Source organism: Lichtheimia ornata (assembly GCF_029851405.1).
Source record: "Lichtheimia ornata isolate CBS 291.66 chromosome Unknown scaffold00035, whole genome shotgun sequence".
Lineage (NCBI taxonomy): Eukaryota > Fungi > Mucoromycota > Mucoromycetes > Mucorales > Lichtheimiaceae > Lichtheimia > Lichtheimia ornata.
The window spans coordinates 85,138-100,869 of NW_026695355.1; the positions used below are offsets into that span (position 1 = coordinate 85,138).

The following is a 15,732-nucleotide window of genomic DNA, read 5'->3' on the forward strand; positions in this document are numbered from 1 at the left end:
TACTGTACTAACTTTCTATACACCGCCAAATACCTCTTTGTCGAGTCATATTTGCCTATGTATCAATTGTCGTATTTCAAGTACCAATACGCATGGACTAACACCAAATACAAGGTAGCAAGTGAAGGTGCAACAACCAACATTCACACACACACACAGACACATGTACTCAATCGATCACCTCATGTTTACCCAACATCATTATATGCTCATTCCATATCCATATATCATCATCACACAATACCATAGAAACGTATATAAGACATGTTGCAGTTGTAGCTGGTAACAGCAGTTGAATACATATTAATCCTCAACCTATTCTTTTATCTTCTTTATTTGAATATCTCATCGATGTTGATAAACGCCATGTGGATGGATACCATAGTGCTAGCGCCCGTTTGACCAAACTCTCTGTAAGCATCGTAAAGAAAGCCAAAAAAAGAAGGAAAGCAAAAGACCAGCCAAAGGATTAGATTCGTCATTGTCAAATGTTGTTAAGGTTTCACAATATACTTGACTAGCAGCCTTGCTGGCACTCGCTTCGCTTGCAAACTTTGATAATTGTCTTTTGTGAAAGTACGTAAGTAAACAACATCCAATAGTGAAGGTGTGTCAAGGTATGTGTAAGACAATAGTGGTTCCATATCACATTTGCATGTGGGAGAAGGTCGAGCTGCATAAACCAATTTGTATGTAAACCCAGACCAGTAACCAACCCAATGAAGGGATCACTTCTCTTTTTCTCTTCTCAAGGTCATCCCACTCCTCCTTATTGTATCACAAAAGCCATATACTTCTTGCATAACCGATAAGCGGACCAACTTCATTATTCCATCTTCGAAGCAACACTATGTAATAATCCACAAGCTAGCAACCTCCAACAAGCGTGTACATAATAAATAAACAATGCTTTATTTCATCTAGCTATCTTGCTACTGTACATTGCCACCACCATCGCCGTAGTCGTCCTCCGTCATCATTCGTACTCGTGCTCCTACTCGTACTCGTCACCAGTCGTCAATCTCATCCGTCACACAATATCCAAAAACACACAAGTTGAAAAGAATGGGATATTGCAGGCCTTCTCTTGAATCTCTCCCTTCTGACAATGCGACAAATAGTCACCATGATTCTCATTACCGTATTGATTGAGTACATCCACCATGACTATGCCAAATCCGTTGGTGAAAAAGACCCAGGGATCGCTGCTGTATATACTTCCTTTTCCATCCATTCCTTGATCTCTCTCTTTGTGTGTCACTTTCGAACGAGCAGGGTCACTTTCCATCGCAGCTCAACCAGTTGAATACTGCTTGTATTGCGGCATAGCTGATGGCTGATATGGTGTCATCCAAACTTGAGAGATCGCTTCCTAAATGCACCAAGGGAGCCAAAGCGGTCAATAGATCCATTCCATCCATCTCATAATCAAAGCAATGTAGTGTTCATATCCATAGGAATAGGAATAGGAAGTCGTATGTATTGAACAACGTTGCTACGTGTAATAAAGCTGCTTCTATACAATGGCTATCTGTTCATGTGAAAAGGCTATCAGGCACGTTGCTGCAAGTAAAGAAGACTGTTTGAGACAATGAAGCCCTTGCTAGTTGCAATTGCTGGAATGGATGCTGTTACGATTGGTCGTGGCAGGGAAGCGCGCAAGAGCGTGTGTTGCGTCAAGAGATTGGTGTGTTGTAGTAGAGCAGTGACAAGAAGGCTGTGTACACGCCATGGACTTGCTATTCAGTCAAAGGCAATCGGATCAAGACATTCGTAGGATTGACATGATGGGTTGAAACAAGACAATCGTTCGCAGGTGGTAGTTGTATACTTGAATGGTCCAACAGTTGAGAATGGAAGAGGGAAGAAGCGGTGAGTGCAAAGACTGGAAATTAAAGTAGGCTGGATGATACTTCTTTGTTTGAGCAGCGTTCAGTCAAATCCTCTTGGATCAAGGAAGTCAAAGGATGGAAGTGCTGGGAAGAAGCAGGAGAATCGTTCACATGCAGTGGATTGGGCAACAGTAGAGCATATAAAGTAATCAATGAACACTATAAGTTACGTAACAATACACATCTCCAAAGTAATACAGCGAATAGCAAAGATGATCTTTATGAAATGCAATGATATGTATAGTAATGTTTTTTACAACTTTTGTGGGGGTGGGGTGTTTTCAGCTAGACTATGTACAATTGGTATTTCAATCAACCACCACCAGGTCATTAAAGCTCTTGTGTTCTACTGCCTTCTTCATCTCCTCAAGGGGATCCAACTTGCTGCGTTCAGGGCGATCCACTTGCATCTTGTCATCCTTTTCTTGATCTGGATCCTCAATTTTATCACCTTCCAAGAAGCTCTTGAGCATAGCTGCTGAATATCCACAGAGCATAGCACATCCCTTGACATCCTTGGTAACTGGGATAGGAGCTTCAGCTTCAACCTCATCATCTGCAAGCCATCCATAATCGGTAGGTCGACTTCCTCCCAAGTTCCACCAAACGAGTTCCGGCACCTCATATCCAGCCTCATCGTATGCCTTCTTGATCTCTTCATAGGTGGTATTCCAATCCTTGGTGCCACAGCCTTCATTGAACTCCATATCCGAAAAGACATACAACCGTTTGACCATGTCCTCCTGCTTGAGATTGTATCGCTTGGCCATAGGCAATAGCAAATCAAGGAACACCGATAAAAAGTTGGTAGAAAATCCAGCTGGGGCCTTGTTCATGATTTCCAACTTTTCAGTCAATGGTGCTTCAGGATCAAATTGAACGAGAGTGGGCTTCTCACTGAAGGTGATGACATGTCCAGCAAAGGGGGATGCAGCAAATTCGGCAAGGATGATGGATAAACCAATGGCGCTCCAAAGAGGAATGATGGGCGATACGTATCGGCTGCACATGGAACCTGACATATCACACACGGCAATACAACTACCCAGCGTTGCATTACCACCCGTATCTTGTCGAATCGAATCCACCAAAGTCTTCCATTGAGCATTCACCAGCTGTCGTTCAACCTTGGCAATCTCAGCAACGGCCTCTGGTTGTGCATACTTTTTGGCTGCCGCTGATACTGAAGGTGGCAAGCTGTTGTTCACAGCACAATTGGCCCGTTCAATAAGCTCATGGGGTTGCAAGGTAGCGCCGCTTACTGATTTCTTGCCAAGAGCCACATCCTTGAGGAACTGCACGTATTGATCCTTGGCATGCTTGACAAAATGAGGCATGTTGGCTTGCATACACTTGCTGGGTACATGAGAAAAGTCGATGGATGTCCACTCATTCAATGACATGCGACGTTCAGTGATATCCAAGGCCTTGCGTAGTGGACTAATGACTTGCTTTCGATAGAGCTCACGCACCTTGTTGATATAATGCTCACGGCTCTCATCAGCTTGTTGGTGAACAGCAGGTGGGAAAAGAGCCTCACTGATGGATGTGGCAAGAAGCGTATGCTTGTCGTGTGCATGTTGAAGAGAAGGTGCCCACTTTGCAGCAAGGCTAAGGCCATCCACGTACTTTTTCTTGCTATCAGCAGCAGCCTTGAGGGTCTTGAGATCAGCTTCCAATTGGGTGACAAACAAACGAGCAACCGTAAAATGCAAGCTGCGATAAACAGGATCATTGGCCAAGAGATCTTGAATGCGTGTGTGGCGTGTGGCTCGCTTGTTCAACTTGGCTTGCTTTTGCTCCTCGCGTTGCTTTTGACACTTCTTGGCTACTTGCTCCTTACGTTCTGCACGCTTGGCTGCTTGTTCATCCGCGCTCAGGTTCTTGATGCTCTCATAAAACTTGTGGCTCAAGTAACGATGATTCAAGTTTTGGCCATTCCAAGGAGTACCCTTTTGACGAGGACAATTGAGGGCTTTGAACTTGGCATCATCACCAGTGGGACCGGTCTTGAACTCGTCTTGAACATAGATGGTGCACACGTTCAACAAATCCTTCCAATAGCCATGAGACTTGAGTCGCTCCTTTTCAACCATGTCCCAATCATCACCAGCATCCTTGTTCTTGGGCTTGTCGGTCACACTCACAACATCAGCTGAAAGCAAGTGCACGTTGCGAATCGCAGTCTGAGGATGATTCTTGATCAGCCAACCAAACGCCACGTAAAATCGATCATTGGCACTCTTGCCACGGTGAATGGATCGTGCATGCCAAATGACGTGTAAGGTCAATGTTGGATCTTGCTTCCAGGCCTTGTCAAGCAAAGAAAACACGAGCTCTGTATCAGTCGAAACACCCAGCTGGTAGTACAGATCGAGACACGCGTCCTCGGTTGACTTGTGTGCAAGCGCATTGTTGGTGGTACGTTGCAAGTTGCTCATACCATGCAACGCATCGACAAAAGGATGACCCTCCTCTTCCTCCATCTTTTCAGCAACTTGAAGCTTGGTCACATCGACGGCAGTGGACAATCCCTTGATATCGGCATCAAGCTTGCTTTGGTCATGAAGAGCATCAAAGTAAGGAAGCGAAGATGGGAAAGTTTGAAAAGACATGTTGACAAAGAAAAAAGAGGTGGAAGGGGAGAAAGACACGAGTGAGAAAATACGAAAAAGACGCCCACTTTTTAATGCGTGTGGAGTTTATTGTTTGCTGCGGACGCGCATTGGCTGCGGTTTCTGCACATTGCTACTGCTGTGCCACACCAACGGATATTTAGTGCTGTTACACTTGTACAATCATACAAAAAAGTTTTGACATGCGGACGAGTCTCCTTTATTGGAAATAAGGTGCAAAGGACAATTGTAAAAGTGTGTGTGTGTGCGAGTGAAAGTGTGCGTGTATGTGTGTGTGTGTGTGTGTGCATTGTATTTACATAAGAACGAAAACGATTATTTGAGATCTACAAAGAAGCTCCATCGACCTTCCAATAAACCCTTGGCAGTATCTTCTAAAAGGATCTCTCGTCGATGCTTGACATAAACAGACTTATCAAGAACAGCCTGTCGTAGTTGTGCGATCTTTTCCTTCTCCAAAGGCTTCTCCAACAATTCGGAAAGCTGCTCGGTTGCCATTTCCAAATCCCGTTGATTATCCTAAAATACACCTTTAGTCATACGTACTTGCACATGCTGCGAGAGCTCTTTGATATACCTCAAAAATCTCAGTCTCGTTAGTGCGTGAGAGATAAAATGCGAATGCATATGTCCACTTGAGCGTCATACGACTTTGCACTGTGACATCAACGGCCTTCTTCAGGAACTGTACTTCGATCCATGAAAGATCACTCGTTTGTTGCATCTCCTCCATTTTCTTCTCAGTCTTGAAATACAAATCCCGGTCAAGCTTTGCTGATTGTTCATGGTTGGCATAGCGGTTGTAATACTAACATAAACAACACATGACGATCAGCACAATTGTAACACATACGGATATCCTCTCTCTCTCTCCTTTTCTCATACATGAAGGTAGCGTTCCAAGGTCACTCGGGATTGTGTTTGGTTTTCTCTTGCCTCAGCGCTGCTCTTTTCATCAAAGCGGTTGCAATTATACCAAGATGTGCCATGTTCAGACCAAGGACCTATACATGTGATGCATTTAGTATAGGTTGAACCAAAAAGAGATACGCAGCAACTCACCCATGCACACCCAACAAAACTCGTGGCGGCATTTTCGGCAGGTCATGTGGTTACATCCACCATTCTTCTCGATCGTTGATTGACATTTGGGACATTCTTTGGTATGTGCAGAGATCCAATTGGCAGTTTCAGAGTCATCCTCACATTTCTTGAGCCATTTCTTGACAATAGCGCAAATAGTGGGCTATCAGGGCACGTTAGTAATTCCGCATTCTATTAAAAGATGGAATAAAAGATTACCTGGTGATCGGCCAAACCACATCCAAAGCAAAATTTGAAGCCGCAATTGCACTGAACAGTGGGAACGATGGATGTAAGCGAGGTGCTTGGTATATGGCATTCAATGGCGTATTCACAATCAGGAGCAGGGCACCATCGCAAATAATCATTATCATCCACAAACGTTCGATTGAGCAACGTTCGGTATTTCTCATTGGTGGCAGGATCCATCAATCGTTCAACTGTTTTCTCATCCACAATCACAGTGCATTTATCTTGGGGACATTCAATGCGTCGACTCTCGCCTTCATCTCGAATCTTTTGTCGGAGGTAATGTACATAGCAAGTCTTGCAGAATCGATGTCCACATGCAACGCACACCGTCTCCATGTCAGGGTCGTCATCACAGCAAATATCACACATGAAAGGCTCGTCGAGTTGTAGATCTTTGGCAAGCACCATCATAGAATGGCCGTCATCGGTGTTGGTCAATACACCAGCATCCCGCAGCACCTTTTCAGGCACCTCCATGTAACGTTCAAAGAGCTTTTCCTTGTTCCATCGAAAGTAGCGTAGTAGCGTGGCTGAATCCTCACTGGATAAACCTGTAGAATGGCAAAGGGGTTTGGAGGGTTAATTTGAATAATGATCACCCCTATATTCACCCTATGTCCAAGAAGAACATCGCTACCACCACTATACCACTTACCAAGGATAGTTGATACTTGCTCCACCTCTTTCTCTTGCATCTTCATAAGATTGTTGGTACTCTGAACGCTGAACTCGACATCGTATGCTTTCATTTGGGGCTTCTCCACAAAGGCGCCATCAAAGCCCATGTCGTTGCCATCGTAGTCGTCGTCCCCTGCATACCAAAGAAGATACTATAAACAACATGCATTCCACTGGGGCATTGGCATACATACCTATAGAGCTGGCAGATTCAATGTCGCTGTCTTCATCCATGGTGTCCTCGAGCTGTTGCAGTAGTATTAGTCAGCAATAGGGCTTTTTGTTGCATTACTAGAAGGAATAAAAACATGCCATAAAAGTATCATCATAGTCGCTATCAGAGGCCATGGTCGTCGTCAAAGAGTGTATAGGAACTGAAAAAGACGACACAAAAGCTGAAAAGGGGAGGAATTAAAGCAAAGAGGGAGATCCCGGTGACTGGCAGCTGCATTTCAGCGGACGTCCATCCGACACAGCACACTTGTCACCACCACCACTCATATCCAAGAGAAGTTATGACATGTATCCAATTTCTTTGTTTCAAATACCCACATCCAATATATCATTGTATGTTCTTTGTTACTGGTGAATGGGGATTAGCCTATGTACTTTGCGGATAATTTCTTATTCTATTATGCAGGGGAATAATGCTTGGATGTGAATGTAGAACATCGTCATTGCTTGCCCTTATGGTGACATTATTATATCATGCACTGCGCAATACATACATTATTAATCCATCACTCATATCAGTGATTTCGGCCCACCAGTCCCATCTTCCATATAACGTTTTCAAATGTTTGACACATGACCCTATAATCATTCTTTGTTGTTCGTTCACACGATTGCATCATGTGCACCGTACAATGTTCATTATGACATGTTACAAAAGAGCTCATTGATCTGTACCAAGGGAATACTCTTTTTATGCTTGCTGCAATGTAATGGATGTGTGCGTTAACGCATTCATGATGATGTCGATGGCTTATTACTCGTCTTTTATGTTTTGGGATACAATAAGCTATTATTATAGTGTGATAACAGAGGGGGATTGTATGAACGATTGAATGAATAGGGTGTTTCTAACACTATCGTGGATGGTCATACAAAGGTAGAAAGAGACGTTCCTTAGGAGATAGAGATCAACCATGGATCGAATGTCTTTGTGGATGTCTCTGCTGCTGATTGGCTGAGCAGGGCTGCTTTTTTTGTTATCGGCTAGAATAAATTTTCAAAGGTATTGCACTTGCTCGTGTTTGTTGCGTGTAGCTATAAAGTCATGTCCGTTTTGCCTTCGTCAGAGCCTCTCAAGGCTGTCCAGCTCGATGGTTTGGTAAGTCCAACTCTTGAAGCGATTCATTGCCTAGATCGACTGTAACTAACCCTGATTGAGCAAATAGGTCGTGTTGAAGATTATCAAGCATTGCCGTGAGTCTTACCCCAGCGATGTCACTGGCCAATTGCTCGGTTTGGATGAGAAGGGTATCCTTGAAGTGACCAACTGCTTCCCTTTCCCTGCTGATTGCGATGAGAATGCAAGTGGTGAGTGGATTATATATTACAAGCGCTCAAAAAGAGGGAGCAGTAGACTCATTATTATGTATACATTATACAGCACAATATCAACTCGACATGATGCGATGCTTGCGTGCAGTGAACGTTGACAACAACACAGTTGGATGGTATCGATCATCGCATCTCGGCAACTTTGTGGATATCAGCTTGATCGATACTCAATACAATTATCAAAAGTCGCTTGGTGCACAATCTGCTGTTATCGTACACGATGTATCCAAGAGCGCTGCTCAAGGCAACCTCAGCTTGCGTGCCTTCCGTTTGACTGATGCTTTCATGAAACAATACGAATCCAACAAATTCACCACTGAAAGGTAGCGAGAAAAAGGAACAGGGGCAAGGTTGCTAGGTTACTGACATTGTTGCCATGCTGATTAGTCTCGCCAAGTCCAAGTTGTCTTTCACCAATATCTTTGAAGAATTACCTGTTCAAGTCCACAACTCGCACCTTGTTACAATGATGCTTCACAACCTCGAAATGCCAAAGCTTGATGCTAGTGCTCTCCGTACTCCCGCCACCTTCACCTCGACACAAGCCGACATCGAAAAGGCCAAGGCCTTGTCCCCCAACTTTGACGTCCTTGATCTTGAGCTCGATCCTTTCATGCAAAAGAACCTCGAATACCTCTTAGATTGCAGCGATGTCCAACAACAAGAATTGAACAACTACCAATACTGGCAACGTAGCGTGGCTCGTGAACAAGTCAAGATTCAAGCATGGCTCACCAAGCGGGTAAGTTGAGATTTACAACAAGAAAGAAGGGTTGGAGGAGGTTTATATTGAATTTACTTTCATTACAGAGACAAGAGAATGCTATTCGTGCTGAAAAGGGACAGGCACCCTTGCCTGAGGATGAGGTCAATACATTGTTCAAGCTTCCCACTGAACCAAGCCGTTTGGATTCGATGATTCTTACAGCACAAATGCACAACTTCACCAAGCAATTGAATCAATTCGCAGGACCCAGCCTTACTAGATTGTACAGCATCCAGGAATTGCAAAAGTAAACTTCATTCTTCATGTCATCAATTGTGTTATATCTTTCAAATACTACATTGAGATGGTATACAATTACATTTATATAAAACAATATATGATCTCTCATTCTAAGCTGTTTCTCTGTTGTTGATCAATTGAGCTAATTCAAGTTCAGGTCGATGTACAGTGCTGGTGGATGGAGTATCATTTCCATGGATGGCCTTTTGATGGGCAGCGCCCCTGTCAATGGGATGAAACCTTCGTTCTCTCCTTGCATGATACCAGATCAAACATACTTGCACCATCGCTCGTACAATTCCCAATCCTGAAGTAATACATGTCAATAGAACCGATGCAACTGGGGAGTGTAGCATGATCAAAAAGATAGCTATCGCTGTATGTGCAATGTCTGCCACGATCACTTTTTGCCAACTCAAGACGACAGGTACGCGAAGATCGATCTGCTTGCGATAGGCTGATAGGTTGAGCATTCGAATCTCGTATAATCCAAAGTTGTTCATATCCAAGCAACATAACAAGAACACTGGCCACGTGCGTCGGATCACCAAGATACTGAAACGTCGACAACAATAACGATACAACAAGCAGTTGATGGCGAGGTATGAAGCAGTTGTTGCAAGCATGATGGAGAAGGTGGTTGTATATAATGTGACATTCATGCCGAGATGCACCAAAGTAGTGAGCAAATTGATAAAGCTGAAAAGCGAGTAAAACACGCCAACCCACACAAGGAATGACGTCTGCTGGTGCTTTCGAAATGCAATATAAACCCAACCGATAAGAACCACCGCAAGACACGCCAAGATAACGATCCATTGAATCTTATAACGCAACATCACTCCCAAGAATCCAGGTACCAAATTGCAATGTTGGCATAGCGACCATGAATTGCCTATACCAGAACATAGAATCGGATTGCCATCGAGGTTGCATGATGTCGTATTACCCAACATTGGAGGGATGGTGCCGGTCAACTCATTCTCTGATAGATCAACAACTTGCAGCTGGGTACTGGATAAAGACCCTGGAAGGTCACCATACAAACGATTGCCGTACAAATCCAAGGTCGTCAAAGGTAGCGTATCAAGAATATTGGGAGGAATGCTATCCTTCACTTTTGCATGATAAATGATGGATGTCAAGTTGCTGAGATGGTTCAACCAAGTGGGAAAGCTCGAGATGACGTTGACAGCTGTAGGATTATCCACAATGACTGATAAGTATTGTAATGCATTGAGACTCGTGCTGATAGGCTGCAGCCATGTGCTGATATCGATATCTCGTTGTTGTTCATTCATGACAAGATGTAGATCCAGCTGCTCCAATCGAGTACAATTGGTGATCCATTGAATGATATCTTGCGATGGCACAGCATTGAACGTAAGGTTGGTGAAAGACATACAAGGCAATCGCATTGTTGGCATCGGAGAATCACTGAGCCAAGTCAAACGTTTCACTTGAGGAAAGACTAGATTCAACCATTGCAGTGACGAGCCCGTGGAGATATTGCTATACGAAAGGTCGAGTGCTTCGATAGTATTGTGGCTAGTATTGGCTGTTGATACAGATACATTGGATAATAGTTGACTCCCTCGTAATGATAATGTTTTCAAGTGTGTCAAGTTGTTGTAGATAGTAGGTGAGAATACTTCAGGACACCGTGCCGCGTCAATGTAGTAATCAAGCGTCAAGTTGTGTAGGTCAATGAGGTTGGTGAGAAGTGATGCTGTTTCATTGCTGCAAGTATGCTTCGTTGTTGCTCCATTGACGTTCAATACTGTTATGCTTCCTTGAGAATTGCATTCTGCATAAAAATCTGGCGAGGTGGTGGTCTCATTGCAACACGGGGTTGAAGTGGTATTGTCAAGACGAAGAAAGGAGTTACGGAGCTCTTGACACTGGCTATTGGACTGTGCAGCAGACCACCACAGTCCTTGAGCCAAGACGAGTAATAGTAAAAGCACTTGCCTTGACATGATAGCGGGAAAGAATCTTAGTTGGGTGTTGTCATCCTCAAAAGTGTAGCTTTTTTCTAGACAGGTGACCATAATAGATCACTCTTATCATCCCGCCTAGTCTCATTGTAATAGCTACTAGGATCATCAGTCATACAACCTTCTTTTTAAAACACATCATTAAAGAACATCTCTTTTATCGTATTCCTACTTGTATGTTTCTTTCATGTTGTTGTATTCAAAGTAATAATTCTCACATGATTAAAAATCCGTTTAGCCTACCATTGAGCTTCCAGTACATCTTCCCTTGGTAACACAGACTCTGCATTTACGAAATGCCAAGCATCAACAAACATTTCCCCACATTAAGTCCTCAGGAGTACTTGTAACTTGATGTTTGTACATTAATAATGGATGATAGATCCCTGCTATTTCCCTGCATGAAATGATCTTTCTATTACATCATGATCCTCCTTGATCCCTATCCATAATAACAAAAGCTGCAGCCACCTTAGCGAAGCACCAGCTTGCTGGATCCACCTTGCTTCACATTTATTATTAGCTACCCACTATTTCGATCTATGTAGGGAAAACATTATGTCGTTTCATTAAGAGGAATAGCCCACTGTAGTGCTTTATATGCACATGCAAGGATTGGAATGCTTAATTTTTGATATGATACTACCAGCAGTAGTTTGATAATATGTGATGCGTATTGTATAAAGGATTACACGTGAAAATGGCTGCTGTAGGTGCATACATGGTGTGATGATACATAGCAAGCTACTGGTAATCGTGTAAGCGACCTAAAAGCCCTTCTGGACAAGTTGGCTTGTAGACTCGAAAGTATATAATACAATAGCCCGGGTAATTCGAATACAGGTGTTTAGCTAAATGCGGTCTTGAACAAAGAGCGACATGGTAAGAGGAAAGTCTTTAGCAAACGCAATTCCATTGTACACTTGTAGTACATGGCGTGCTGTGGCGCGTGCACAAACTGTTTTTGTCCAAGCTGACTTGTGTGCTGGTGCTGTTTTCGTATTACAGCAGGGCGTATGCATGATCATGAAACGGCTATCAACCGAGCATTTTTGGATACACTTTGCCTTTGGCTTCCATCCATCCTTGCTTACCATTTTAAGTTGCCCATACTTTAAAACCATACACTTCGCGCGATCAAGTATAGAGAGAAAGAAAAGGTGGACGTTTTTATAAAAATGCTTACCATTGTCAACAACCTCGACCCTCTTTGAACCGAAGATGCAGAAGGGCTTGCTTGTGTACCAATGCCGAGGACTTCAAGTATCAATGCTGTGTAAAGACTGCATAAAGCTTTCTTCGGCTATATAGGAGTAAGCTATACTTATGAAAGCCAGCATGAAATGGTACATTATTATACAAGGTTGCAGAAGATAGCGTTAGCTGAAAGCTGTCATAGGATTATGGTATGTTCAAGTTGTTCTCATGTCACATTGTATCACAACTCATTCTTTCTCGAACACAATGACTTACTGTAAGCTTACAATGAACCAAGCTTCTGTAACAAGCGCCATGACCAGCATCATCCCTCTCGAGTTTATTATCCTTGTAATACCATTGTTCGATAATTGCTATTGTCTTTCGTCTATCAGTAGGTGAACCAAGAAGTTTTACGATAGTGAATGTAATGATGTTGTAACGAAGGAACAAAGCATCACGATACGATGATGTAAATGATCCAATCTCACTTTCCGCATTCAAATTTCTATTCCCCCTTTCAATCCAGCAACCAGCCAAGTAATCCACACCTTGCACATATGAGCTGATGGTACGAAACCCCTCTAAACATTATGCTGAACCCAATTTTCATTCAAAGGAAAGAATAAGACATGATGTGTGGGTTTTTATCACGTAGATATCATAAAGAAACAACATTGTCAAATGAAGAGGGTATGTGTGAATCCTATAGAGTCAATCGATGTCATTGTATCGTTGTATTCTTGGTTGCCGCCGTCATAAGCAATATCATCCGGGATCCCAAAGCAGCTGCAGCGTGATTGGACTCGAGCATTCCAACATCATCCATAGTGATCAACACGTCCATCGTCAAGATAAAAACTCACACGTCGACGCCATTCCAATCCATCACCATCCTTAGCCGTTTCCACGTGACATGATCAATCTTTCCTCCTGACAACGCGCCATGTAACCAAAGCAACATTCCAGGATATCTCATCACTGCCCATGATTGCATCCATTCATTAATCCAATATGTTGATTGAAAAGAGCCATGTGATCGCTGCTGGTATGCTTGCTTTTTGATCCGGGTGTTGGTCTATCTCTTGTCTTGGTCGTTTTCTATCGCAGCTCAACCAGGTGAGGATTGCTTGTATTGTATCGTGTTTGATAGCTGATATGGCATCATCCATTGGGATCCGTATGCACTAAAGCAAGTTGCTACACGTAAATAAAGCTGCTTCTATACCATGGCTATCTGCTGCCCACGTAAAAAGGCTGCAAGGCAACTTGCTGCAAGCAGAGAACGCTGCTGGAGACAATGGAGTGAAGATCTCGTTCGTAGCAACTGCTGCAATGAATGCTGTTACGTTTGATTGTGGTCGTGGATTGTATAAGAGAACGTGTGTTGTGTCAAGAGACTCGTGTGCTGTGGAAGAGTGACAAGAAGATTGTGTACACGCCATGCACTTGCCATTCAGTCAAAGGCAATCGGATCAAGACAATTGTAGGATTGACATGATAGGTTGAAGGAGGACAATCGATCGCATGGTGGTAGTTGTACTTGAATGCACCAACAGTTGGGAATGGGAGGAAGAGGGAAGAAGTGGAAATTTAAGTAGGCTGAGCTGTTGGACACCTCTTGTATAAATCCATGCATACTGTAATTGATCCATGACCTTGAGATTGTCCATCTCGAACGTGAAACTTTCACACAAGATGGTCTTGGACATGCTGATCACGTTGTTCTAAAAAAGACCTCATGTTTCATTTGAAATTTTGGAGTGGGAGGGTGCAGTGTGAGTTTACTATGTACATCAGAAATGGAGGACAGCGCCGATTAATGATTTATCGAAATAGTATGTATTACCTTGGGATTCCCCATTTCGAACTTGAAACTTTGTCAGAAGGTTCGCAAGAACATGCTGATCAACTTCATTCAATTCAAATCTGCAGACTTCCTTGTGAAGATTTAAAATGCGGGGGCGGTCCAAATGGTGGATGACACGAACAAAAGAGCGGACGGCCCACCGCCCCGAAGTTGCCCACCTCCAACTTGAAAATTGTTCAGAAGGGTGCTCTCGAGCATGCTGGTCAATTTGTTCCAATAAAGACTCCATGTTCATTATCACGATTTTTAATGGGAGCATCCCAAAGTTGGAGAGACAGGGACATTCGCAGGGTCTGCGATTCAAGAATTGACATGTTCGCTGTTCGAGCGTAGCTCAGCCAAATCAGCTCGGATCAAGAAACTTGAATGATGGAAATGTTGGGCAGGAGTAGGAGAATCGTTCCCATGCACTGGATTCGGCAACAAAGACGAATTGGATGAAGGGGCTGTTAGCGGGCAATGATGAGCTATTACTGAAAAGTATACGTTGACCCTTCCAATCATGCATAATGAGCTGAGTTACACAAAGAGGTCCTTCTGCATCTTTTGCTCTGCCAGGGTCCACCTACTTGACAATGAACAAAGACCACTTCTCATATAGCATCGCGCTTACAAACATAAAGGTGCCTGTATCTCCGAACTTTACAATGAAACGTGGGGTTTTTATTAGAGCAATGGGCTCGGCTTGGCCAACAGCACCTTGTGTGAAAGTTTCACGATCAAGCTTGCCAATCCTAGACTTCGCAATGTCGCTACCAGCCAAACTGGATCTGGGGTCGACCTCTTCGACGACGACGACCAAAAAATATTTTTTGGGCTAGTTGCGACATTGAACGCGAAACTTTCACAGAAGGTGCTGTTGGCCAAGCCGAGCCCATTGTTCTATTCAAAACCCCACGTTTCATTGTAAAGTTTGGAAATACAGGCACGTTTATGGTTTACCTATGCTGTAAGCGTGATGGAGCTGCTTTCTCCTAATGGATGGTGTCGGCTGCATGAACGGAAAGAAGAGCTGAGTGAAATGCACGTAGTGGTTACACAAACACGTCCTTGACAGGTTGCTGCACAAATGCATGATGATGATGATTGCCTTATGTGAAGGTACGTAAGTAAACAACATCCAACCATGAAGATGCGTCAAGGTATGTATCACATTTGGATGTAGGAGAAGGACGATATGCATACGTAAACCAATTTGTATATGTAAAAAGATACGTATACATGTTGATGGGTCATTCATCCTTAGACTCAATGGAGGGATCACTTCTCTTCTTCTCTTCTCAAGGTCATCCCACTCCTCCTTATTGTATCACAAAAGCCATGTACTTCTTGCATGACCGATAACTGGACCACCTTTATTATTCCATCTTCGAAGCAACACTATGTAATAATCCACAAGCTTACAAAGTCCAAGCGTGTTGTAATAAATAAACAATGCTTTATTTCATTTTGCTACATTTCCACCACCATCGTCGTCGTCGTCGTCGTCGTCCAGCATCATTCATACTCGTATCCGTACTCGTCAGCAGGCGTCAATCTCCTCGTCACCCAATAT

The 15,732-nt window shown here is 43.4% G+C and overlaps 4 protein-coding genes across 4 annotated transcripts; 1 reads left to right on the plus strand and 3 right to left on the minus strand.

Moving 5' to 3' along the window:
• Positions 1-2,200: 2,200 nt before the first annotated feature.
• Positions 2,201-4,507, minus strand: O0I10_007292 (uncharacterized protein; the record flags this gene model as incomplete). The annotated part of the gene is made up of 1 exon (XM_058487310.1): positions 2,201-4,507. The coding sequence occupies one exon, from the start codon at positions 4,505-4,507 to the stop codon at positions 2,201-2,203; it is 2,307 nt and encodes a 768-aa protein (XP_058341871.1).
• A 336-nt stretch (positions 4,508-4,843) lies between these two features.
• O0I10_007293 (uncharacterized protein) lies at positions 4,844-6,889 on the minus strand (the record flags this gene model as incomplete). The annotated part of the gene is made up of 8 exons (XM_058487311.1): positions 4,844-5,047; positions 5,106-5,336; positions 5,414-5,532; positions 5,591-5,774; positions 5,831-6,414; positions 6,519-6,674; positions 6,736-6,787; positions 6,854-6,889. The coding sequence occupies 8 exons, from the start codon at positions 6,887-6,889 to the stop codon at positions 4,844-4,846; spliced, it is 1,566 nt and encodes a 521-aa protein (XP_058341872.1).
• A 931-nt stretch (positions 6,890-7,820) lies between these two features.
• On the plus strand, positions 7,821-9,124 carry O0I10_007294 (uncharacterized protein; the record flags this gene model as incomplete). The annotated part of the gene is made up of 5 exons (XM_058487312.1): positions 7,821-7,874; positions 7,942-8,083; positions 8,157-8,430; positions 8,495-8,849; positions 8,918-9,124. The coding sequence occupies 5 exons, from the start codon at positions 7,821-7,823 to the stop codon at positions 9,122-9,124; spliced, it is 1,032 nt and encodes a 343-aa protein (XP_058341873.1).
• A 99-nt stretch (positions 9,125-9,223) lies between these two features.
• O0I10_007295 (uncharacterized protein) lies at positions 9,224-11,092 on the minus strand (the record flags this gene model as incomplete). The annotated part of the gene is made up of 1 exon (XM_058487313.1): positions 9,224-11,092. One exon carries the CDS (start codon positions 11,090-11,092, stop codon positions 9,224-9,226), a length of 1,869 nt encoding a protein of 622 aa, XP_058341874.1.
• Positions 11,093-15,732: the final 4,640 nt, after the last annotated feature.